The sequence below is a fragment of the Cajanus cajan genome, chromosome 11 (assembly GCF_000230855.2).
Source record: "Cajanus cajan strain Asha chromosome 11, NIPB_CcT2T_4, whole genome shotgun sequence".
Lineage (NCBI taxonomy): Eukaryota > Viridiplantae > Streptophyta > Magnoliopsida > Fabales > Fabaceae > Cajanus > Cajanus cajan.
The window spans coordinates 41543748-41569376 of record NC_138527.1 but is presented as its reverse complement, the minus strand read 5'-3'; the positions used below and the strand labels follow the sequence as shown (position 1 = coordinate 41569376).

The following is a 25629-nucleotide window of genomic DNA, read 5'->3' as shown; positions in this document are numbered from 1 at the left end:
TTGGTCCATCATAAAAAAAAAAACATTTATAAGTTCCTAATTTTTTTGGGAGAACTTTTAATTAGATTTCTGTATTAAAAAAAATGTAATTAGATACTTAACGTTCTACAATTTTGTAATTGGGTTTCTTGAGTTAATTAAGGTGGCTTGAAGTGGTAAAAAATAACATTTTGTAATGATTTTGCTAACTCTAGAAATCTAACCACAAAAATTGTAGAAGACTAAAGGTTCAATTACAATTTTCTATTTAATAAAATCACCAAAAATTGTTATTTTTCTTACAGTTTGAAACCGTAATAAACTAATTAAAAAATTATTAAACAATAAGAAATCAATTTCTATTTTTTAGTGTAGTGAACTAATAAAAGATTTCTAAATAATTTTGGCTTCTCTAACTATATTAAGAAAATGTTAAATTACTTTTTTTCCCTCTTATCATTTAATTATTTCAATTTATTTGTATTATTATTAAAAGAATTAATTTAGTTCTTAATTTTTAAAAATGACATAATATTGTCATTTTTGTAGTTGACACTAAAATTGTTAATTTCTAATATTTATAATAAATATTTAGTTGTATCATGTATTATGAATCTCATTTAGATAAAAAAAAAAGAAGAAGGTAATATTATATCATTTTTAAAATTAAACAATTTAACAATAAGAAGATAAAATTAAATTAATGTTAAAAATCTCAACATAATCTGTCATATCAAAATCAAAATTTAAACACTAAATATTTTGATTAAGAGAGCAATGGTGGTACCTTTTCATGAGCTTGAAACAACGGATGGTAGCCAGTGAGATTCATTTTGGCAGATTCGATAAGTACTATGCTTCTTCTCGTGAAGTAACTCTCTCATCTCTCTTTGTTTTTTCTCTACACCACTCCCTTCGTTACCCATCTCCATGACTAGCTTCTTGTCAAGATTCCCTTCCTCCCCTAACAACGTGTCGTGGCAGGTAAAACTTTGTCCTCCACAAATTCACCTCGCTTGCGTCAAAACAAATTTTAAACAAACAGTCACGAAGGCTTGTTCTCAGAATTGCGTCGAAAGGTGCTTACATCATTTGCAACGTTGTTTATTTTATAGCAGCTGGGAGAAGTTTTCGAATTTCAAGGTTCTTCATCGTATTATATCTTGTATGTTCGTTTTCGTATATGCTAAGGTTGCTAGTTGCTACCACCCATAATTCAGAAACCTCCATTAGTTTTCGTACACATTGTATCAATTATTTCCAATACACTAAGAGCTTAGTTTATGATCCTTTCATGTTTGATGGATGCATCAACACGCCCACCCTATTTTGTTTTAAGCAAAATAATGGATTTTTTTTTTTTTTTTTTTTTTTTTTTTTTTACTTTTATATTCTGGTCGAGATAAAAATCATGTAGAACAAGGGAAAACGAGGTTGGATTTTGTGCCCAAACAAAAGGTATATGAACTACTTTATGTGCCTTCTCCCATTAACTTAAGCTTTTGAATAGTTGGTTAATGACAATGTATTGGAGCTTTTATAACCATGTAATTTAAAGTCCTATCCTTGTTATCCCCATTCTTCTAAATAGAAGCTGAACTTCAGCAGAAGGTAGGTCTTTAATATGCTGTCTATGTTTCAATTCAAAAGGGAAAATTTAGTATGCAGGGCACAGGCAAATCCTGATCATTTGCTGAACTTGTCTCTCATTACCATCATGTTGTGCCAGCAGCATGAGTTCTCTGACTAGACTGGCTCCACTCGAGGCAGTGCTCTTTGATGTAGATGGAACTCTTTGTGATTCTGATCCACTCCACTACTATGCTTTGCGTGAAATGCTCCAACAGGTACAGTTTCTTTTCTTATTAGAAAAGTTGTAATGCTTAAATATTTAGAAAAATAATTATAGCTATTTTGTTGCAATATTTCTTCAGTTGTATTTACAAAACAACATTAATAATCACATGATGAATGGCTCTTGGTAAACTGACAAGAAACTTGGTGGTTGTCAGATTGGTTTTAATGGTGGTGCTCCAATAACAGAGGAGTATTTTATTGAGACTTTTTCTGGCAAACACAGCGATGATACTGCCTTGATTGTCTTTCCTGGTGATCTGGAACGAGGTTTGAAGTTCGTAGAAGATAAGGAAGACATGTTCCGGAGGTAAACCATGCTCTCTCTCTCTCTCTCTCATGTTATCCATTTGAAGCTTCAGACGATAATTCCATGATGGACTATACAGAGTGGCAGCAGATCAACTGAATCCTTTGAAAGGCCTTGATAAAGTGAGGAAATGGGTTGAAAATCATGGTCTGAAGAGAGCTGCAGTTACAAATGCTCCAAGAGCAAATGCAGAACTCATGATCTCAAAACTTGGTCTCTTAGATTTCTTTGATGCCGTAATTATTGGTGATGAATGTGAACATGCCAAACCTCACCCAGACCCCTACCTGAAAGCTCTTGAAGTTCTGAAGGCATCAAAGGATCATGCATTTGTATTTGAGGTCTGCATTTTTGTGATGCCTAAATAGAGAATAACTTGCTCTAGATCTGCTTTTGACCTACTTTCTGTTTTTCTGTCTTAGGATTCTGTTTCAGGGATCAAAGCCGGGGTAGCAGCTGGGATGCCTGTTATAGGTTTAGCTACTCGAAACCCAGAGCATTTGCTGATGGAAGCAAAGCCTGCCTTTCTGATTAAGGATTATGAGGATCCAAAACTGTGGGCAGCTTTGGAAGAACTTGACAAAGCTGGTGCGCGTTAAATTTGAATTACTAGTGTGACTGACAGAATTTCTTCATAAAATTATAAAAATATGTAGCAAGGAGTTTCATATTAAATTCCCGGCTTCCCTAAAATAATTTTGTTCTGGGGGGCATTATAATACTAGTCCTTGAATAAATAAAAAAAAATATATTAATCCACAATCAATCTTGCTTTGGGAACCATTATTAGGATTTACCTTAATGATGGTGGTTGAGATAATATACATGTGATACTAAGTTTGAGTCCTATTATCATCATTGTGATTCCTATGGATAAAAAAAAAATCTTGCTTTAGAACAAATGACAAATACTCTTATTTTATTTGTACTTTTTGTACATAAAAACAATAGGACAGAAAGACATTCTCAATATTACCAAAATGACATGCTGAGACCGCTAGCAGAGGTCTACATAGAAGATTATCGATGACAATAATGTAATGTTGGCCATAAAGATTACAATACTAAGTGGAATATAGTTTATACTCTATATACCCAATTCTAACGCAATGATAGCCTAATTCTTTTACCAAATGCACCAGAACTAAATAACAATTAACAAGTCTTCATGCCTAATTTTCTTCATTAACTTAGACTGTCAGAAGTAATTTATCATCAGATGAGAAAACATGAACTGTCCCCTTCACCAATATCCAACTACATCCAGGTGCCTTCCTCACACCTTTCATCCTCATTTCTTTTCTTAAACATGTCTCCTCTATGTTCCTATCATTTGCGGCATATATGTTACAGAGGGTCACATGGCCGGGTGCATTTAAAGGATCCAACTCAAATAGTCGTTTGGCTGCACGCCTAGCAACATCTGCATCAGTTTTACTCAATCCACACACTCCAATTAGTGCCCCCCAAATGGCATGATTTGGTTCAACAGGTAGCCTCAAGACAAACTCCTCTGCATCTTTCACCTTTCCTGCTCGACCCAGAAGATTGATAATACTAATATAATGCTCCAAGCCAGGTTGAATATCATAAGTATCAACCATGGCAATAAATAACTCCCACCCTTTATCAACAAGACCCGCATGAGCACATGCTGTCAGGACACCCAGGAAAGTAAGGCTATCCGGGTAAATTCCAAATTCAAGCATATTTTCATACACTTTTAAAGCTTCACTGGCTCTCCCATGATCTGAAAGGCACATGATCATGGTGTTCCAAGAAATGTTGTCCCGGTAAGTCATCTTAGAGAATATCCTATATGCATCGTCTATCTCCCCACATTTTGCATACATTGCAATTAGAGAGTTCTCAAGAATCAAATCATATTCATACACTGTCTTCAACTGCATACCATGTAATTGCCGGCCCTGATCAAGATATGCAATTGAACCCATGGCTCCGAATATAACAGCATATGTAGAATTCAAAGGAGAAGCACCATGAGCCATCATCTCAGCAAATAAGCAGATCGCTTCAGCAATGAGCTCATTCTGCACGTACCCGTAAATCATCGTAGTCCACGCAATGGAATCCCTATCAGACATCTTAAACAAATTCCAAGCATTCAATACTTGCCCAGCACTAAGATAGCCAGCAATCATGCAAGTCGACGCAACCTTGTTCCTCCTAACAGGTACCATGTCAAACAACTCTTGAGCTCTTTCCAGCTGACCGGCTCTAACATAACCATCTATCATGGAATTGAAACACTGATCATCACAGTCTTTCAGATTACCTTCAAGCACATTGCGCGCAGAGTCCATAAGACCAAACCCAGAGTACATCCTAACAAGACCTCTACGCAACCTACCATCATAATCATCAACCCCCCAGCTGTTAACAATCACCTGAGCATGCACCTGCTTACCAAGCCAAGAAAAACCCAAACCACCACAAGCATAAACAAGTGAAACAAAGGTCTCGCCATTGGGTTTCGCATCAGAAACTCTCACCATCTCAAGAAAAAGCAACAATGCCTCTCCATAAAACCCATTCCAAGCAAACCCACCAATCAAAGCAGTCCAAGAAACAACATTTCTCTCGGGCATAGCCCGGAACAAACAATAAGCCTCCTCCACATCCCCCTCACGGCAATAACCAGATATCATGCTAGTCCAAGTAACCACATTCCTAAATTCCATTTTCTCAAACAAGGCTCTTGCCTCATCCATTCTCCCACTCTCAACATACCCTGCAATCATAGCATTCCAAGAAACCACATTCTTAAAAGGAATCTCTTCAAAAACCACCCTCGCTTCCTCCAATTCCCCACTCCTAACCAACGCCGCCACCATGGTGTTCCACGAAACGACATTCCTCTCAGGCATTTCATCAAACACCTTCCTCGCATCGTCGATCCGGCCCGCGTTGGCTAACCCACCGAGCATGGCGGTCCAGGATACGACGTTCTTCTCCGGCATGGCCCGGAAGAAGCGGAAAGCCTCGTGGAGCATGCCGGAGCCGAGGTACGCGGACAACATGGCATTGAAAGTGACGAGGTTTCTGTGGGGCATTATGTCGAACAGTGCGCGTGCTTGGGGCACATGACCGTGGCGGGAGAAGCTGGAGAGTAGGGAGGTCCAGCGAACGACGCGCGTGTGAAGGTCCCCTTCGGAGGAGTTTTGGAGGAGGTTTTGGGCCTCGTGGTGCAACCCGTTGGAGAGGTAGTGGAGGAGCAGAGACTCGTCGCATTCGGGTTTTGGAGGAAACGGAAATTGGGGCTTCTGGGGTTGGGGATGGTTGCTGCGGTGAACATGTTGATGCTGCACGCTGCCAAATGAGGAGTTCAAAATCCGCGGGAAGATTGGTGAATGGTGGTGACGAAGCATGCCCCAGAAACCGCACGCACTTTCTCATTCTATTCCACTTTACTTATTCATCACACAAGAAGATTATAAGGCTACGCGATTGAAAAAATTGTTCTATTGATTCTTGTTAAGAATTCGGCTAACATGTGTTTGAATATTTATATTTTAGAAGTTAAATTTTAGTATAAATTTTCTTATGGCTAAAATTTTATTTTGGTTCCTTATAATTTTTTTTTGTTTCAATTTAGTCTTTGATTAATTTTTTGTCTCAATTTCGTTCCAAATTAATTAATTGGTTTCAATTTAGTCCTAAATTAATTAATTGGTTTCAATGTAGGACTTTCCGTCCAAATTGCTTTAACGGTGTTAACTTTTGGTCACGTGGACGCCACGTAGATGCATACGTGGCATCCACGTGGATGAGAATTTTTTTAAAACACCTAGACCCAGAACGAACAGGCCGTTTTGGGTGCACTTTTGGTGTGTTAATTTTGCATCCGGAACGTCCCGTTCCAAGTGCAAAATTAACACACCCAAAATGCACCAGAACGGCCCGTTCCACTTTCAGAACGGGCCGTTCCGGTTTTATTTTATTTTTTTATATATAAAATATTAATAATTTTATAAAATATATATTATTAATTATATTTTAATTATGTTATTATATCTAATAAAATAAATATATTAATATTTTTTTATATTTTATTTTATTATGTTTATCTTATTAATTTTTATCATTTTATTCCTTTAATCTTAAATAAGTTGCAAAAAATTATAAAGTGATATTCCTTTTATCTTACTAATTATTATATTTTTTAATAAAATTAATTAAGAATATTGGTTTAATTGCATTTTTTATCCCTCAAGTATTACAATTGTGCAGTTTTGTGATCTCCAAGATTTTAATTGCATAATTTTAGTTCTTAAAGAATTGCAATTGCGCGATTGTGGTCCTTCAATTTTTAATTGAACAATTTTAGTCCCTCAAATATCATAATAGTATGAGTTTTGTTTCTCCCATTAAAAATTAATAATTTTAATATATATATATATATAATGTTTTAAAATTAAATAATTATTTATCTATTCAAATTAACGTATATTATAATTTTCGATATTATATCAATAATATTATTAATATATTTATAGATAAACTAATAATTTGATAAATATAACTTGTTATATATTAATATACTTTTACAAAAATATAAGTATATTAATTAGAAATATATATCTGATCTTATATATTTATATTTTTGTAAAAGTATATTAATATATATTAAGTTATATTTATCAAATTATTAGTTTATTTATAAAAAGGGTAAAAATATTATTGATATTAATTTATCAGTAATATTAAAATACTAATAATATATAAATTTTATTTATTTAGTAATAGTAAATATATATCATTTGATACATTAAAAAAAAATATACGTTAATTTAAATAAACAAACAATTATATAGTTTTAAAACATTATATATATATATATATTAAAATTTTAAAATTATTAAATTTTTAATGAGAAAGACTAAAATTCCACAATTATGATATTTGAGAGATTAAAATTGTTCAATTAAAAATTGTGAGACTAAAATTACACAATTATAATCTTTTAAGGACTAGAATTACTCAATTAAAACCTTAGAGATTAAAATTGCATAATTATAATATCAAAAACACAATTAAGTAAAGAATATTTTATTCACAGTTCTGGAACGGGCCGTTCTGGTTTCAGAACGGCCCGTTCTGATTTTAGAACGGCCCGTTTTGAAAGCAGAACGGCGCGTTCTGATTTCAGAACGGCCCGTTCTGCTTCACTGGTGGTGTTTTAATTTTTGCAACCAGAACGGCTCGTTCCGGTTTCAGAACGGGCCGTTCCGGGTCCAGGTGTCTTAAAAAGAATTTTCTCATCCACGTGGATGCCACGTATGCATCTACGTGGCATTCACGTAGCCAAAAGTTAACTCCGTTTAAATAATTTAGACGGAAGTCCCACATTGAAACTAATTAATTAATTTGGGACTAAATTGAAACCAATTAATTAATTTGGGATCAATTTGAGACAAAAAATTAATGAAGGACTAAATTGAAACAAAAAAAGATTATAAGGGACCAAAATAGGGTTTTAGCCTTTTTTTATTTATGATAAAATTATTCATTGTCAATGTTGAATGCAAAATAAAATATGTGAATATATTTATTCAACATTATGCCAGTAATTTCACATGATTTTGAATGATCATATGTGAATATAGTCATGCACTAGTTGAGTCTGATGCAATTAAAAGTTAGAATAATATGTATAAAATTATAAATTTAAAATATGTTGTTGTCTGACATTATAATTTTTATAAACTAAAATAAATGCATAATTCTGGTAAAAATTTAATCATAACTCATATTCTATATAAAATTTAAAATTATTATGAAAATTAATAAATTTATGATATATATAATACTTTATAATGAAATGAAAATATAAAAAATAAAAAATAAATAAATAACCCACTTTTAACGGTTCATTTTAATTGAATACAGTATATTATAAAATGAAAATAAAAAATCATATATGGATGAGTTATATTATTCTTTTTTTTTTTACTATACTTTTAATATATATATATATATATATATATATATATATATATATATAATCTTTATCACTTTCTATTGTATCACTCTTCAATCTTGTACTTAAACAACTGTAAAAAAAAAAAAAAAAAAACACGTATTAAAGTAAAAATTCTAAATATACTAGAATTTATAAATATCAAGACTTGTATAATTTTTGTTCTATCTTGATCCCACACTTCTATGATTCCCTTTGCATCTCTACAAGGTTGTAAAAGACGCGTGGAAGTAGAATATCTCGAGATACTTCTTGACCCATCAATATGATAGCTTATTTATGGACTAGTCCTGCTTGATACTAACATAAGCATTCAAATGGAAACATTTCAGATATTGGTGGGATGACGAGTACAATAAGCTAATTGTTTTCACAATTTTAAGATGTTAATATACAGAAGTACATCTGAATAGGAATAGAATACAGGTCCACCATCTTAAAAAGTTAAAAGTAAAATGCAAGAGAAATTTTATTCAAAAATCTCGATGGTTAGATAACTTTAAAAGCTAGGTCCATTCTGTTGTAATGCCAAATGGAAATCAAAAAGATGACGCAGAAGGTGTCAGGAGCTGTTGGAGCCTAAGAATTGGTCCACAAGCCTAGCCACAGAGTTGGCAAGTGTATCAGCTGTTTCCTGTGTGGATGCTTCGGCATATACACGAACAACGTCCTCAGTGCCAGATGGTCGCACAAAGCATCTTCCTTGGGGGTACCTAGCTGTAAAACCCAGAGGTGAAAAGAGTACCAAGATGCAATATTAGTAAACTGAAATTCTTCACTTTAATCTACGCACTAAAAAGCATTTAATGGATGGATGAAAATGCCATAAGATAAACATAAACAACAGGACACCAACTTTTCAGGAATTATCTATGCTAACATTCTTCTGTTTTTCTTAGCTCCCCTCCCTCACTCTGCCCATTATTCCTTTGGTAAAAAAGGAAACAATAAGCGGTTTATGGTTTCACAGATAAAAGCAAGCAACCAATGGTGAAACAAAAAATAATGCACTAGGCTTTTGGAGTAAAACAATGCAATATATACGCATATGTGAAAATAAGCCTCAAACAAATCTTGCAAAATTGGTGTGTGGCTAAATGCCTCAAACTCGCCTCCCTCCGCCTTCAATCGGTAGGGAGTGCAACTGGCCCCAGTATCAGAAGGAGTGGTGCCATACTAAGTTTCAACATCTTTGTTTTCACCAACCTTAGAAACTTGTTCACTTCGATGTGAAAGTTGGTAAAACACATTGGTAATTCAAACAAACAATACCAAAAATAAAAATTAAAAAAAAAAAAGGAAGAGAAAAAGATACCAGTTTCTTCATTGATGGCTTCTTGTAGACCAGGAGGGCTCACAACCACAGTTTCTGCATTTGTTGTAACCACGGCAGTTCTGTCGGCAACTTTAACCTGACAGTTGAAAAAAGCCAAGACAAGCATTCATTTCAGAATTGTCAAGAATTAATTAGAACAAATAAATTGACACTAGAAAGATAATCATATATACAACAAAAGTTGGCATATGTTAAGAAGGGAGGGAAGATTAAAATATTTTAATTGAACAGTAACTTCACAACCAAGGTGAAATGTGAAATTTTGCATTAAAAGAAGAGTCATCAAATTGCAAATGCTGGCAACTGAGACCAAAAAAGATAATGCATGAATTGAACCAAATCCATGTTTAAAACAAGAAGAGTGCTAACAACACACTCCTCTTAACACACCCACTCTCATTGATTAAAATTTACAAAATCAAGAAAGAGAAACATTAAATAGGGTGTGAGACCCACCAAAATTTATGCTTTCCAATAAAATTTCAGTCAATTAAAAAGAATGTATTTAAAAGAGTGTGTTAGAGAGTGTATTATTAGTATTTCTCTTAAAACAAAGACTTAAAAGGTAGTCAAGTTTAAACATTTAATTAGCATAATCGAAATTATAATCAACATTTCAGGTATAGTAGGACCCCACTATGCAAAGAAATTATCATCTTAAATAGGAAAATATTATGGACCCCAGATGAAGCTCCTAGCAGCAGGACAAAAATTCTAGTTACAGAAAAGATAAATGATAAAAATGATTGACCTTGAGCTGCCTGCTGGGTAAATCATGATAAAGATCATTCCATCTATGTATTGACCATCCCATGTGCTGTAATATGACTTCCACCAAGAGCAATCCACTCAATGCATCTCCAACAGCTTGGTTGATTAGCTTACTGACTGCCAATAATCTCAAAGCAGCCTTTTCCCGTTCTGAACCTGAAACAAACAATCAAACAATTTCTGCTTTGTTCAGCAGTTGAATCTTGCAACTTGTAAGTGAAGGTTGAATAGTCATAAACCACTGAATAAACCTTTGGATCCTGAAGCAATCTTGTTAGTTCTAGCCTCCAAACCCCCTACGAATGATTCTGAAAATAAGACAGTTCCATGGCCATTTGCCTCAAAGTAGATGCCAATATCAAATTCAGCAGCTTTTTCATGCAGGTATTTCACTCCAGTTGGAGTAAAATTGACTTCAAGTCCCAACTGTTTAAGATAATTAGTAGAAGCCCCATTTGCATAAGCAGTCTGCACAACACCAAGACGGGCTTGGTTTATGTCTTCTTTCTCATTAAGAAAGCTTAGTTGCTCCCTAATAAATAAGGCAAACAGGGATAGTATCTTGTCCCCATCAACAAGGTCAATCCTACCACTGCTTTCCGGTGGTACAATAAAATAAACAAGCCGATCAGCATCTCCGTCCAAACTAGCACACCTACAAACTAGAACTAGCTCCATCAGGAAAAAAAAAAAAAGACCATAATAAATAGCACCAATATGGCAATGCTAAAAGAATACATCTATTAAATCAAATGGTAGGGCTAAGTTTCCAGTTTTCAGTAAGACCTGACTGCAACTTTCCCTAACCCACCCACGTCACAGACGCCATTCACCAATTAAAAAGGGGGGGGACGGCTTACTGACGAGAAACCTAGCTATTTTAAGCTGAATACTTTTTGTTCATTATTTTTTTAAGTGATGTTATTTCAAGGATCATGTTAACAACTACAATTCACAGTTACAAATTTGTAAGTTTCAATGAATGACAATCTTTCCATTTTACAATCATGGTTGGAAACACTTGCAGTGACCATGCAGACAGAGTAAATAAAAAGTGCACATTTTTTGGTTAGAAAGATAATCACAACTTTTTGATTGGAAAATTACAGGGATGTAGATATAAATTTCATAAGTTCATAATAGTTTAGAAATTTCAAGCAACATGCTTGTGTGGCCTTCACCTCTAACACAAGATGATCAGCAGACTAACCTTATCCCAGCATCTTTCGAACCAAAGCCATGTGGAACAACCTTCTCTTTCTGCACATAATCAGCACCCACTCCATCATTCAGTACACCTCCATCTTCACTGCTGTTCCGAACCTCAATAGCCAAAGCATTCAATAATTTCCCTAAATCTTTAAGTTTTACTCCACCAACCCCATTGGCTCCATCCACAACCACTTTGTCATTCACCCCATTGAACTTACTTTTTTCAGTTGGGATCAAATCCACCAAACACCTGATCCAATCACATAATGATCCTAAAAGGATGTGTTCAAAGAAGACTTAAACATCAAGAAAAGAAAAGAAAAACACGAAGCAATGACCATAACAATATCTGGATTAGACTAACCTGAATGAACTTGAAAGCTGTTCAAAGTAATCCTGCTCCGAGGCTTTCATGCCCTTATTTCTAGCACGAACCATCCAATGCAATTGCGGAGTTGTCAAGATCCCCAAGTCTGTCGCAACAGCTCCAACAATTGAAGTGACCCCCTTCATTTTCATCCAATTTTATGTAACTAAAATCAGCTAAACACAACAAGGTTTCGAGAAACTTCTCTATAAAAATAAGAAGGTAAATAAATTGAGCTTCTTTGTTAAACTAAAATCAACTTATGCATCTCAGCTTTTAGCTTATTGAATAAGGATCTTTTTGGATAAACTTCTCCATAAACACATCAAGAAGAACAAAAAATAAGAAAGAAAACTATAACAAGTTTCTCTATAAGCTAAATGCACGAGTTAAGAAGCCCACATGAAAACTTCCACAAATTAGCTTATACACAACTGTGAATAAACTTATTTCATTTTTTTCGTCTTAGTCTTTTTCTCCTAGAACTTCTTCAAGAGAAGTTTATTCAATCAGAGCCAAAGTTCAATCAATTTTATGTCCTTATTTTCTTATTAAAGCTTATCCAAACAAACCTCAAAAGATGCACAGTAATTTAGAACTCTCATACCTGTTTAGCAGCTTGAAGCAATGCATCTCCACTTGGCCTCGTGTCTCTCCCCAAAAGCACTTCCAGCGTCCCAGCTCCATCCATCGAGATCCCTTCTTTCTCCACAAACTCATTTATCAACTGTGACCACACACACACACACACACAACCACATTGACCAAACACGATTTCAAAAACGAAAAAGGGTAACGCGGGAAGAAAATAACTGTGCTAACCAACCAGTATGAGGTGTTGGGGAGAAGGGGCATTGGCGAGGGCGTCGGCGAAGGGCTCCCAGTGCTGAGAGAGCATGCCGCCGTTGGGGTCAGCGACTTTGACGCCGTTATCGGAAACCTGGTTGTGCGAGGCGGTGATCATGAGGCCGGTGACGGAACGGGTCTTGAGCGATCGGAGGGCGGCGAGGATTCCGACTCTGAAGACCGTCGATGGCAGAAGCGAGGCATCGGCTCTGAAGCCGGCGGTGCCGTACGATAGTTTGACTCCTTGTGGGGGTATGAAGCGAGAGGACGAGTTGAGAAGCAGAGAGTGTTGTTCTTCATTCATGGTCATGGCGGAAGGAACCGAACAGACACAGATTGTTAGATCTTTCTCAATGCCTCCCTTTCCATTTTACCAATGTTTATGTCTTTTTTTTTTTTTTTTTCAGGTGTGACTTGAAATTAAAAAAAAAAAAAATGAAATACACTTACAAATTTTTATTTTTTTTATGTGTATTTTTTTAAAGCGCAATTTTAAATTGATATTCAAGTGTAATATTATTTTTAAAACATATTATTTAATTGATTTTTTGATTTTAGTATTTTATTTTATATAATATTTTAATAAAAAATTTAAGAATTTATTAAAAAATAAAATTAAGTGTTTTTTAATCGACACTTTTTTTTTTATATATTGGAGTTATTTAAGTCAGAAAAAATAATAAAATAAGTCCTGTGTATAAAATAAGGTTACTGGGAAAAGGACAAGTTAGTAAAAGGGCAATGAAGTCATTTGGTGTTACATAAACATAATGTTATGTGGCGGGTTGAGAGAAATCCCTAGCTTAGGAGTTAGGAGAAAGAGAGAAGGCATAACACAAGACAACCTTAGCCAACAACAACAAAACCAAAACCAAAGCTATGGGTCTACTGTGGTGGCGAAAGGGGAACAAACCTCAGCCTCAGCCTCAGCCTCAACCCGAAGCAAAGTCACCGTCAGCATCATCGTCGTCGATGAACGGCGCAGACACGACGAAGCCCGTGGTGGAGGCCCCAGGGATGAACGGCGCCGTGGAGGTTCCCCGGCCAGCAAACGCCACCGTCTCGATTTTCGAGTTCGGCTCCGTGGCGGCTTCCAACGACAGGGTCACGCTCGCCGGCTACTGCCCTGTCTCTGAAGACCTCGAGCCCTGCCGCTGGGAGATTCTCCCCGCGGTTCAGTCTAACGCGCCCCAGTTTCGCGTAGTCTTCTGATACCCCATTTCATCTCTCTTTTATGCCGTTTATAGCATTTATTTTTATCTACTTTTTCCTGTATGACGTTTAAGCCAAATTCCCCTATTTCTTATTGTTGTTATTTATCTTTTCTCTTCATTTTCTAAACAATTAACATTGATGCATAACCGGGATATTATGCATTCTCATTTGGGTTAACATTTTTTTACCACGCTCCCAATGGAATTAGGATCCCAAAATACCTATGACACGGGTTCGAATTGCTCTATCTCGTTTGGGGAAAAAAAAATCTCTTGCCAAAAAAAATCTCAATAATAGTTTGGTTGTGTGATGAACAACGGATTCTGCCTTTAAATGGAGAACATAATTGATGGTTGGTTGGAAATGAATGATTTTTTCGTGTCAAAACTTAATAATCGAGTTCATTTTCTGATTTCTAGATTTACTGTGGCTGGAAAATGGAATACCAGTTCTTGAAATTCATTTTGTAGCAAACACATCAAACTAGCAACAGATGATGTTTAGATTTAGGCAATCGTTGCACACTTGCACTAGGAAACCATTTTCTGTATTTTTTGTCTGTTGTTTTTGTCGTTAACTTCAAATTCTTTGAAAATATAAAGTTAGTAAATTATAAAATAAAAATATATTTATTTTTACCAAACCAACAAAGTTCTTGGGTTCTAGATGTTTGGATCCTTCCGGTAGAAGAGACATACACGCTGAAATGGATTAGTATGTTAAAAAAAAGTATTCAACTTTCTTTTGTATCTTTCACCTACCAGATCAGGGATTAGCATGTTAAATTTAGTATACAAGTCCTTTGTATGCACCTACCAGAAATTTATTAAATTTCTTGCAGCGGGGAGAGGATGTGTGAAAGAGTTTTTAGTCTTCAGAACTTATTTAGGCTTATCATAACAAATAAACATCAGAACTAAAATTAAAGCAGTTGATGGTTTTCTTATAACTTATTTTTGTTTATTTTAATACAAGTCATTGACGATATCCATGACTAGGACCAATGATTTCTTGAGACTAACGAGATAAGCAAACAATAAACAAATACTAAGTTTGCATATTTTTATTGATCTGAAATTGTAAGCGCTGCAAGACTGACTGAACTCTGCTAATCCGATTTCCTTTATTTATTATTTTTTTTTAATGAAATGGATTTGAGAATACAACGTTAAAGTTTATTATAAAAAAAAAAAGTATCCAAGAAGAATAATTTTGTCAACTGAACCTTTTATTTATTAAATGTAGGTGCACGTTTGAAAAATTTTATGATAATTTTTATTTATCTGAAAAAAAACACTAATTCAATTCGAAATTTTGAGAAGTATTTGAAATTTTTCACTTCCTTCCTAGTATACAAAAGAACACCAATGCTACCAAAATACTTAAATAAGATCAAATTTATTTTACACAATAAGCAATAAAGCCTTTTCATTCCAGAATAGATATTAAAGTAATAAAGTCCAGTTACATACAATTTCCGTATAATGTCTGAAAGCTCCTTCACAATTGAGAGCCTCGAGAAATCATTGTTAAACACAATTAGTCGAGGCTGCCAATATTTAAAATGGGAAAAGAAATATGCTGAGGTGAAGCACACAAAAGCAAGGAAATCAATAGCACATGAAAGGAATAAATCCATTTTCGCAATGAAGAAGCAAGCCCCGCTAAAGTAAAGTTCCCTTCTCATAGCATACCGTAATCATCATCATCACTCATCCAAAGGAAACATAATACAGATAATCCAAACACAAAGTAGGACGACAGTTCCATTGCAAAGGCTCCCCAACAGATAACCCCAGCATGCTTTAATATGCTCGGAATGGCAATGCCTCCAACGGTTGAGGCTCCGGTCAAGAACTTGGTAAAATTCACCCAGCTGTTCCATCATTCATAAGACCACAAAGACAAATAGTTAATCCCCCATCTTGAGATGAAATGAGAAAGCGTTTGTTCATTGTATGAGTTTTAACAAAATATGAATCAAGTTTGTGGAAAGGGATTTTGAAAGTAAGAATGAAAAAAGCAATGGGACTGGTGGAGAAGGATCCTATTGTAAAGGATTTCGCTGCTTTAAATGATAATCTTTTGGTTTTTGCCTCAGATACAATACTCGTTTTATTTTTATTGGTCTATAAATCGGTTGTTACAGAACATCTCAATTTATAAAGGTACTATATAGTAACTATTTTTTTTCTTTCCTAATAACATTTAGATCTTACTTAAATGAAGATCAAACTAAGTTAACAAGTCATATCATAAAAGTTGAATAATCTTACTTTTTACTTTAGACTAAAGCATAACAGTTTACCTATTATCAGATTCAGAAAATACAGAACCATCAGACCCAGCAAAGAACAGCAAAGGCATTGGAAGAAGCACATACGTTAACACTGCAAGAGAAAAGAACCATGGGGATGTTCTTGTCACATAACAATCCAATCAATGAAAAGAATGCCATAAAGTACAGAAATCAAATTTCAATGGTGCTTTATCTCACCGCTTAGCATCGGCCACCAATTATTATACAAGGCACATGCCTGACACATAACACAGATGTAAGTAAACACTTAAATTTTTTACCAATAAGTTGTCATCTATTTATGCAAGTACAAATCAAGAACAAAAAAGGAAGTACGGACCAAAATCTGCAAGACGATTCCTCCAGAGACCAAAATTGCCAAGGAGGCAAGCTTCCCTGTGTTCAAACAGGCACGTATATGCCCTGGTAAGTCTGCCATCTCCAAGTCACCTCCTCATGTTATAGGGAGTAATAACTGAATCCAAAATTCGTTGACACAAAGCTACAAGGGCATTAGATCAGAAGAAAATACTAAATGAAGAAGCAATTCTAACAAATACACGATAAATGTGATGGAGTCAAATAAAAATGACAAGGTGCATGTTTGGATTCATGTTCATATGTTTTAAATACACATTGAAATACTAGCCAACGAAATTTTAAATAAATGTTCGTATGTTTAGTTTAGTTTCATGTTGAAAAAATGATTTTGATTTGAAACAACTTTAAGTAACTTTTACATTTATAGTGTTTTACCACTAATGTGCTTTCTGAATAAAAACATTCAAACATAAATATCATTACACTTCAAAATCAATTTTAAGTATAATCAATTTTGTAAACACGAACTCAAAAAGTTTGTCTTTATAATATCACAATCAATTCACAAATCGATCATATTGAGTACACAACTTAAGATCAAGAACAAGCTAGTCAAACACCATGTTAGACGACGACGACAACAACAAGAAGTAAACTAATAAAAAAGAGAAAACTAAAGCCATATTTTGTTACGAACCAACATCAGTAAAAGCAGTCCCAATTTGTGTAAGAAACACATGGATTCAACCATAATTTGGCATACAAGATACCACCCCTATTAGATAATCCAATTGCATTTAACCATTTTTTGTACAAGCCTGAGCATATCTGAGACTGAAAATTTTAAAAGACCCGACAGAAATTATCAAATGACCTAAAAGGCTCAAACCAAAACGTACACAATATTGCATATGTTTGCCAGTTGCCAGCATAACAGTGTTTTACATAATCATATCCAGAATCAAAAAAAATCTCCCCAGTTTGATTAATTGGATAATAGACGACAAAAAATATATTTATCATACAATGCTCTATTAGACTATAACCAGCACCAGCAGCAACGCTCGCCTTATACTATACGTAAGTAAATTAAGAAATTAATAGATCAAACAATTAATTTGATAAATGATGAATTCAATGAGAGATGCAAGGCCCTGAACTAGAAGCTCATGACTCATCCAAGCGTACAGATAACTAGTGTGAGGGTAAACAGAAAAAACATGCTAATTTCTCTAATATTATAAACAAACGAAGAAATTGGATTGGGATAAAGCAACGGAGAGCGTAGGGATGGTATTGAACGAAGAGAGAGATAGGAAAAGTTGAATCGAATTGAGAATTGGTTGAAAAAATTGTACCTCTATGGTTTTGATTTGTGCCCTTGGAACTGGAACGCTTTCGCTCAAACTCAAGATTTAAATTTTAATTCTATTTTAAATTTATATTTTGTAACCAGCAGAGGGTCACACCATCGGCGCGGATCTGCCACTCAGGCCTCATATACAGACCTAGCATCTTCCTTCTCTCCTTTTCTTTCCTTTTTCTTTTTCATTTTTTAATATCGTAATAATATAATTTTTTTTAATTATGTTATTAGTAAGAAGTGACTTTTTCGATAATTAATTTTAGTTAAAAAAATTTGATTAATTATTTTAATTTTTCGATAAAAAATAGTTATATTTTATATATATATATATATATATATATGCTAGGATCTAAAATCTTGTTTAAGGGATTCAATCCATACTAATAATAATGTTTTATGCATTTTAATTAATTTTTAATTTTTAATTTTTTTTATAAAGAATGCTATTTTTTATTATATAAATTAAAATATTTATTTTAAATAATAATATTTTTAGTTTATTTTTAACCAAAGCCTTTTTACCTTATTTCCTTTTATAAAAGTGTTTTAAAATATTTTCTTAATTTCTTTTTTTGAAAAATTAAGATATCTTTTAGTGTAATCGTACTAACATTTATTTGAGAGGTTAATCTCTTAACAAATTTTTATATATACATCTATTAAGAATTGGGCTTATGACTATATGTTTAAAATACAAAAATTATTTGATAATTATAGATAAATTTAGTCATATATAATTATAGAATCGATTAATAAGTGTTATGCTTTTTAAAATAATTTTTTTTAACTAATGATAATAAGAAATTTTCTATTCAATAAAAGGTTGACACATTATAACTCATAATAAATGCAAAATAAAAATTGTATTATAACATTATTAAATTTAAATTATAAAGTGATAACAATTAAGTTTTATTTGACATAATTTAAAATACATTATAAATTACATAAATATTAAGTAAATTTTTTTTTAAAATAAATTAAATCTCAAGAAATTTAAAGTGAGGATAACGATGGGTAAGTAAGTATATATTCTCATTTTTGTACTAACTTAAAAAATTGGATATCATCTGTGATTGTGTTTAATCAAAATAACTATTTCTAATTAAAGTTGAGGCGAGTTCAAATATTATTTATAATTAAAATTTTACTTGTCATCTCTAAATATCTGAATGTTCATTTATTAAAAGAAGAAATCAAAGATCTTTTTGAAAATCATGAAATAAATAATTATTTTTTATAAGTATTTATTATTTATGTTTACATATATTATAAAATTATTAAATATAAAACTTTTTATAACATACATAGAAAATGTTAAAGGATAAAACATAATATAAAAAAATAGGTAAAGATAAAACATAATAAGTTGGCAGACTTAATGCAAAATAATAAAAAAAAACAAATAATTCATAAGATTGATTAAATCATATAAATTGATGCAAAATTTGACCCTAAAAACTTCTTTAATATATTATTGACGAGGAAATTTCTTTTATTTGGTTGATAATTTTAAAAAAATGATATTTTAAAAAAGTTTTCAACTATTTTTCACCAATATTTTTAATATTTAATAAAGATAACATAATTATAAATATAATTCGAAGATTTGTGAACAAAGTAGAATCACATATTTACCATACATATGATGTGTTGGAAAATAATCGTAAAAGTTATTGAATAATATAAATGATTAAGTGTATAATTGATTATAAATATAATAAGTTTTTATTTATATAATTTTGACAACAAACAGTTTTAAGATATTTAATTTCATTTCAACATAATAAATAAATATTTTTTTATGTTGTAAATTTACTTTTTTTTTCATAAACATAATCTGTGTCGTGTTTTAAAATTTGAAAATCACAAATTATGTTTATGATATATGATTTTTGTTATACTTATTTATTATACGTAAATTATGTTAATCAAATATTATTTTATATAGTAAATCAATTTAATGCAAACTTCAAATTTAAACTTTTGCTCTAAACATACAAGGTTTTTTTTTATTAAAAAAAGCTGAAATTTTTATAATTTAAGTTTTTTTTTTTCAAACATTCTAATTGATTTCACATATCACTTTTTTTTTACACAATTCTGATATCACAGTTAATATACGATATTTTGTTTATACCTAACTCATCTTATTACATTATAAATAATAATATAATAAAAATAGAATCATCTATATCTATATAATCACTTTTTATTTTTATTTTTTAATAAATTATTATATCTCTTATATGTATTTTTTTTTAATATTTTATCTAAATAATTATAAATAATTTTTTAATATTATATCTATTTATAATTATTAGAGATAGAACTCTTTATTATTTTATATATAATTATATAAATTAAAATTATGTCATGACAAGGGATTAACATTTACGCAATGCAAATCATATAAATGAAATAAACAATGATACAATGTTAAGTTAACCGTAAAAGAAAGAAGAAAGGGAAGAAGAGGTACAAGTTTGTTTGTAGAGTCGTGTGTGTGGAAAGATGAAGCAGAATCGGCGAAGGGAGTGTTTGTCTAATTCGAATTCAGAAGGTTGGGCGAAATCAATGGTGGGAAGAGAACCCCCTCAGAATTTGTTACCCTCCAAACACGACTTCCCCAGACTGGTGGCGGTGCTTGCACTCGCATCGCTTGTTGCTTGGACCTGCAACTTCCTCTACACCTCTCTCCTCAATCCTCCTTCCAAACCCTTTTGCGATACCAACTTCCACTCTCTCGATTACTTTTCCGGTCACTATTTCATTTGCTTCTATACTTTTCTTCACTTTTTTTTTTTTTTTTTTTGTTGCTGTGAGTGTTATACATTTGATATGACTGTGTTATGCCTAGTTGTGTGGTGACTTATTGTTCCATGTTTTGATTTGTGATATTTTTCCAAGTAATGTTACAACTCAACAAGCCACTAGGTCTAGCTTGTTCAATTCAACTTTGATTTAGCAAATTTCTCGTGCCGCTGAACGATTAATCAAACATGCCTAGTCTCCTTGCATTCTCAGGATGATTTTATTTCATTATCTCTATTTTGTTTATTTGTTTCTCGTTGGCGGTTTTGTGCATTTGAATTTTCTGGTAATGAGGTTGAGGTCTATTTCAATATTACTCATCAAAGTGAAATTTTGTTCTATTTTTATTTATTTTTTCTGTTAAAGAGGAAAATATGTTTGAAAGAGGGAATGAATACCGCCAAAAAGGAGAGGAAAATGAGAGTAACATATCCTTCTTTCAGGACTTAATAGTGTAAGGATAAAGAAGTTGATAGCTGATGCAGAACAAAGACCAACAATTTCATCTGTTTTCCTTTTTTCTTTGAATTATATTATGGCTTTGTGCATGCGCATGGGCGTTCCATTTCTTATGTATTTGGTATTTATTTTGAATTGTTATACATTTTGTTCTCTTATTTAATTTGGTGGGATACAGATGACTCTCTAATGCAAGTCCTTCCCCCCTTGATGTTTGTCTGCTTCATATTATCTCTAATATTTTTTTTTTTGTAAGTTCATTCCCTGCCTTGTATTATCAATCAAATATTGTAGTCTCAACGTGTATGTTTCTGCAAATTTTTGTTTGTTGTGTAATTTCTCATGACTGGGAATTGTTACAGATGTCTGTGAACCTTGTCCAAGTAATGGAGAATGCAATGATGGCAAGTTGCAATGTCTTCAGGGTTACCAAAGGCATGGAAACTTATGTGTAGAAGATGGAGATATTAATGAATCAGCTCGAAAGACTGTGTGTCCCTAAAACTTGATTTGTTGTGGTTTACTAGTTCTAGAAATAATTACTCTCTTATCTTTTCCTTGATCTTCTTTGTATTTTGTTTATATCTTTTTTATTGGCATTTGACCACAGGTGGAGAGAGTGGAACAACACCTTTGTGAAGAATATGCTAAACTTTTGTGCACTGGGATTGGAACAGTTTGGGTTAGTTTTCTCCCTTTTAACCCTTGGATTATGCAATTTACATGTATTTATTGAACGCTTGGCTGTATATATTATTGCCCAGTTGTTCTTACTTAGTGTTGTTGGTGTCAACTTCCTTTGTGTATTCACGTCTCAGGTTTGTGAGGATGATTTGTGGAATTATTTTGAGCCAGCGGGAAATGTCAAAGTGGACAATACTCTTTATAATTATACAAAACAACGGGCGGTTGAGACAATGGATAAATTACTGGAGACAAGGTTCAACAACTCCCGTGGGTATATCATTTTCTCTTGATTTTTAATCAAGTCAATAGTGGCTTTTAGTTACATGTTTTTTGAGAGGCTAAAACTTCTGCCTATGTCTTATACAGGATGAAGGAGTTTAAGTGTCCAGATCTGCTGGCAGAGCATTACAAGTCATACGCCTGCTGTATTCGTCAGTGGATCTCACAGCATATTCTAATTGTTTTGCCTATTTGTGTCATGGTATCCCTTTCCTAAAGGCATACTGTAATGCATATATTTCTGTCATCAATGAGTAAACATGTTAATTGTGTTCAGATTTAACAGCTTTTTGGATGCACAGCTTTGTTCTGGAACATACGAAAGAAACTATCCATGTCAAGACGAGTTGAGGAGCTTTATGATAAGGTATAGTAGGAGTGGGATACACACTAAGAGTCACAGGCACAAGTGATTATTATGCATTTCGTTAATGATTTTCCACAAGTGTGATTTTAACTTGTGATGAGAAATGCCTTTGATTAAGAATGTGTGGATGCTTAAAAAATCATAAATATATTCTGATAAAATACGTATGTTAGTTAGAGTTCATAAAATAGTATGACATCTGTTAGAGGGAAGTTCTGTGTGCAGTGACCATATGGTTCATATGCCCCACTTGTACAATTTGATATGTATTACAGTTCTTTAGACCTAGACTTGTGAAGTAATCCCTAATTTTTATTAGTGGTGTTTGGTTAAACTAGGATTCTGATCAATGCGGTGTGGGCTGATAATTCAGATGGTAAAGTAAGGCTATTATGTGTGTTTTTCTTTGAATAAATAGATAAATAAATTTGTGACTTTTGTCTCCTGTTAACTACAATTACATTTCCAACTGTTGTGCATAGGTTCTTTCAAACTAATTGTATCTTTATGTGGATTCCATCTGTGTTTAAAACTTCTTTGCTGCTGATGTTTTAGGTCTGTGAAATACTCGAAGATAATGCGTTGACATCAAAGAGTGCAAATGGTGAATGTGAACCCTGGGTTGTTGCTTCTAGGTTACGAGATCACTTGCTTTTGCCAAGAGAGCGGAAAAACCCTTTATTATGGAAAAAGGTAGTTTCAAAGTTATTTTGAAATTCATTGCACTATATTACCTTTTATCATAATAGTAATTAATCAAGCACCAAAGCAAAACAAAATGATTCATTTTGTCTGTATTAGTTGACTTTATGCTTCAGTTGGGCTTCTGCAGAAGTTACACTTGTTCATTGGCTGATTTTAGAATTAAGTTTAAGCATGGGATTTTTATGTGCTGAGATCCTGCTTTCTCATTCTCTATGCTCACCCACTTTTTGTTTAGGATTCTGCTAATGAGTGCCCTAGGGGAACTTTTTAAGGAATATCTAATATATCCTATTAAATGTTTTCAATTACTTAAAAAATATTAAAAATGATTTTCATGTTTTCAATGCAATAAGTGCTTTACTACTTTCATTTTCATTAAATACTTTCTACGTTTGTTTCCTTAACTAGTGACCTCCCTTAGGACATTGGTTTTGATTTGTCCTTTGTTTAACCTTTCACCGGAAAATAGTCATTGGATTTCAGTAAGGACAAAGTCATACTTTCTTATGGCACATCCTTGTAAATCAACATAGTTGGTTATTCTTTCTTTTTTTTTTCATTCCACTTATGATTGATGAAGGGTATCTTTGACTTCAACTATTTGTAGAGGTGCTGTTGATGAAATCACTTTTGTTCTGTAATTACAGTTAAATATTTCAATGGATAATTTTAAATTTACCAACGGATGGTTGCTTTTGTAATAACTGTTTGGGATTACAGGTAGAAGATTTGGTTCAAGAAGATTCTCGAATAGATCGCTATCCGAAGTTGGTGAAGGGTGAATCAAAAGTAGTATGGGAATGGCAAGGTACATGGCTGTCCTGGCAATATAATGAAATTCTATTCCATCGAGTAATATGTGCAATTAAAATACTGACAAGATTCTTATGAATTGCTGCTAGTCAGTCTTTTCATCTAACATTCCGATTACTTGTCTTAAGTATTACTAGGATTTATATTATATATATATATAAGTATTACTAGTGATTTATTTATTTTTCTTACCCTATACTCTACAGTTGAAGGCTCTCTGAGCGCCTCAAAGATGAAGAAAAGAAAAGATGCGAGCCAAACGAGTGTCAATGAAAGCATGGACCTGAATCATCAACAACGCCCTGCAATGAAAACAGGTCAGTGATTATATTAATAATAGGGTTAAATATCTTTTTCGTGTCTATAAATATGTAAAAGTTGGTTTGTAGTCCCTCAAGTATAACAATTTTGTTCTCGTTGCAAATTCTCTTAATCTATTTTAATAGTAACGAATAACGATGAGTCACCAAACACATCATACATGTATGCTAATTTAAAGGCTTAAAAACTGTAGTGTTGACTGAACATCATTGTTAAATAGAGTAAAGTTGGTGACAAAGATAAAATGTGACACATGTTAAAAATAAGGCTAAAAAGAAGCTTTTGCATATTTATATGGACGAAAAAGATGTTCAATCCTTAATAATATATGCTTTACATCATGCTTGTTTTGTGATGTACTAAAATTGATTTGTTGTGGTATCAATTTGATGCAGAGTCTGTGGAACCAGTTTTTTGATCTGGAGACTCCTCCGAACAGTAACTACTTTCTCTTGTAATTTATGGCGTCCTAAACTCGTGTCACAGCTATAGTGCGGTCTTATCTCGTTCGCATTAAGCGTGGATAAACTTATCTTGTCTATGTTTACAGCAGCAGAGGGCAATATGAGCGGCATCGGTTGTAAGTGTGGCCTGCATTTTTTATTAAGCATTTTTCACCAAAATAAGTGTAGATTCCTTAGGTAGGAAAATCATGTCCTTGAAACTCCTTAAATCCATGGATCTCGATTGACGGCTAACAAACTAGGTATGTAGTAGAGCTAACTAAAGTTAATTAAGCATTTTTTTTTTCTTTTGAAAGACAATCTAATACATTAAAGCATACAAAGAATGGTATAAATATATTGTAGTGAAGTTGAGGCATATGGATGTGATTAGATTGTACATGAATTCGGCCCCTTAACATAATCTAATAATCTAACCTGTGTAGTATTCTGCCTGTTAATTTTATATTAACTCGATCATTCATCAACGATTGTGTGATTTTAGTTCATCATATTTTAATTGAGTAATTTTAATTTTTTAAATATTACAATTGTGTGTTCTTAAATTTTTAATTGACAGTTTTAACTTTTAAAATACTGCATTTGTGTGATTTTAGTTTTTTTAAGTATAGCAATTATACAAATTTTTATCTATTTAAGTTACATATATGAGTAGTTTTAGTAATAATAAATATATATTATGTAATACATGAATAAAAATTGTTATATACCTAACTTATATAAGTTAAAAATTGTATAATTGCAATATTTAGAGACTAAAATCGTATAATTATGATATTTGAGAAATTAAAATTATTTAATTAAAATATAGGAGGATTAAAATTACATAATTGTGATAAATGA

The 25629-nt window shown here is 32.7% G+C and overlaps 6 protein-coding genes across 19 annotated transcripts; 3 read left to right on the top strand and 3 right to left on the bottom strand.

Moving 5' to 3' along the window:
* Nucleotides 1-739: 739 nt before the first annotated feature.
* On the top strand, nucleotides 740-2905 carry LOC109800144 (haloacid dehalogenase-like hydrolase domain-containing protein Sgpp). Of its 13 annotated transcripts, none has more exons than XM_020360861.3 (7): nucleotides 746-850; nucleotides 964-1122; nucleotides 1397-1437; nucleotides 1712-1826; nucleotides 1992-2143; nucleotides 2223-2484; nucleotides 2566-2905. In XM_020360861.3, the coding sequence occupies exons 1-7, from the start codon at nucleotides 773-775 to the stop codon at nucleotides 2740-2742; spliced, it is 984 nt and encodes a 327-aa protein (XP_020216450.1). In that variant the 5' UTR covers nucleotides 746-772; the 3' UTR covers nucleotides 2743-2905. The 13 variants fall into 13 exon arrangements, with proteins under 13 accessions (XP_020216454.1, XP_020216453.1, XP_020216455.1 ...); XM_020360860.3 differs by having other exon boundaries at nucleotides 1709-1826; XM_020360865.3 differs by lacking the exon at nucleotides 1397-1437 and having other exon boundaries at nucleotides 740-850; nucleotides 964-1058; nucleotides 1648-1826.
* LOC109800143 (pentatricopeptide (PPR) repeat-containing protein) lies at nucleotides 1331-5673 on the bottom strand. The gene has a single exon (XM_020360858.3). The coding sequence runs from the start codon at nucleotides 5530-5532 to the stop codon at nucleotides 3334-3336; it is 2199 nt and encodes a 732-aa protein (XP_020216447.1). The 5' UTR covers nucleotides 5533-5673; the 3' UTR covers nucleotides 1331-3333.
* A 2822-nt stretch (nucleotides 5674-8495) lies between these two features.
* On the bottom strand, nucleotides 8496-13045 carry DRT101 (phosphoglucosamine mutase-like protein). Its single transcript, XM_020361388.3, has 8 exons — nucleotides 12657-13045; nucleotides 12438-12557; nucleotides 11828-11970; nucleotides 11462-11713; nucleotides 10503-10906; nucleotides 10232-10407; nucleotides 9460-9556; nucleotides 8496-8861 (listed from the first exon to the last, which is right to left on the bottom strand). The coding sequence occupies exons 1-8, from the start codon at nucleotides 12984-12986 to the stop codon at nucleotides 8707-8709; spliced, it is 1677 nt and encodes a 558-aa protein (XP_020216977.1). The 5' UTR covers nucleotides 12987-13045; the 3' UTR covers nucleotides 8496-8706.
* Nucleotides 13046-13455: 410 nt separating this feature from the next.
* Nucleotides 13456-13995, top strand: LOC109801400 (allyl alcohol dehydrogenase-like protein). Its single transcript, XM_020362456.3, has one exon. It carries the CDS (start codon nucleotides 13556-13558, stop codon nucleotides 13886-13888), a length of 333 nt encoding a protein of 110 aa, XP_020218045.1. The 5' UTR covers nucleotides 13456-13555; the 3' UTR covers nucleotides 13889-13995.
* Nucleotides 13996-15288: 1293 nt separating this feature from the next.
* Nucleotides 15289-18030, bottom strand: LOC109800734 (vacuolar protein sorting-associated protein 55 homolog). Of its 2 annotated transcripts, none has more exons than XM_020361589.3 (5): nucleotides 17870-18030; nucleotides 16531-16665; nucleotides 16389-16428; nucleotides 16200-16281; nucleotides 15289-15767 (listed from the first exon to the last, which is right to left on the bottom strand). In XM_020361589.3, the coding sequence occupies exons 2-5, from the start codon at nucleotides 16627-16629 to the stop codon at nucleotides 15575-15577; spliced, it is 414 nt and encodes a 137-aa protein (XP_020217178.1). In that variant the 5' UTR covers nucleotides 16630-16665; nucleotides 17870-18030; the 3' UTR covers nucleotides 15289-15574. The 2 variants fall into 2 exon arrangements, with proteins under 2 accessions (XP_020217178.1, XP_020217177.1); XM_020361588.3 differs by having other exon boundaries at nucleotides 16531-16692; nucleotides 17870-18029.
* A 2282-nt stretch (nucleotides 18031-20312) lies between these two features.
* Nucleotides 20313-25144, top strand: LOC109799826 (Man1-Src1p-carboxy-terminal domain protein). Its single transcript, XM_020360461.3, has 10 exons — nucleotides 20313-20638; nucleotides 21513-21640; nucleotides 21761-21832; nucleotides 21969-22108; nucleotides 22204-22318; nucleotides 22403-22483; nucleotides 23039-23176; nucleotides 23909-23996; nucleotides 24208-24318; nucleotides 24718-25144. The coding sequence occupies exons 1-10, from the start codon at nucleotides 20392-20394 to the stop codon at nucleotides 24738-24740; spliced, it is 1143 nt and encodes a 380-aa protein (XP_020216050.1). The 5' UTR covers nucleotides 20313-20391; the 3' UTR covers nucleotides 24741-25144.
* The last annotated feature ends 485 nt before the right edge of the window (nucleotides 25145-25629 follow it).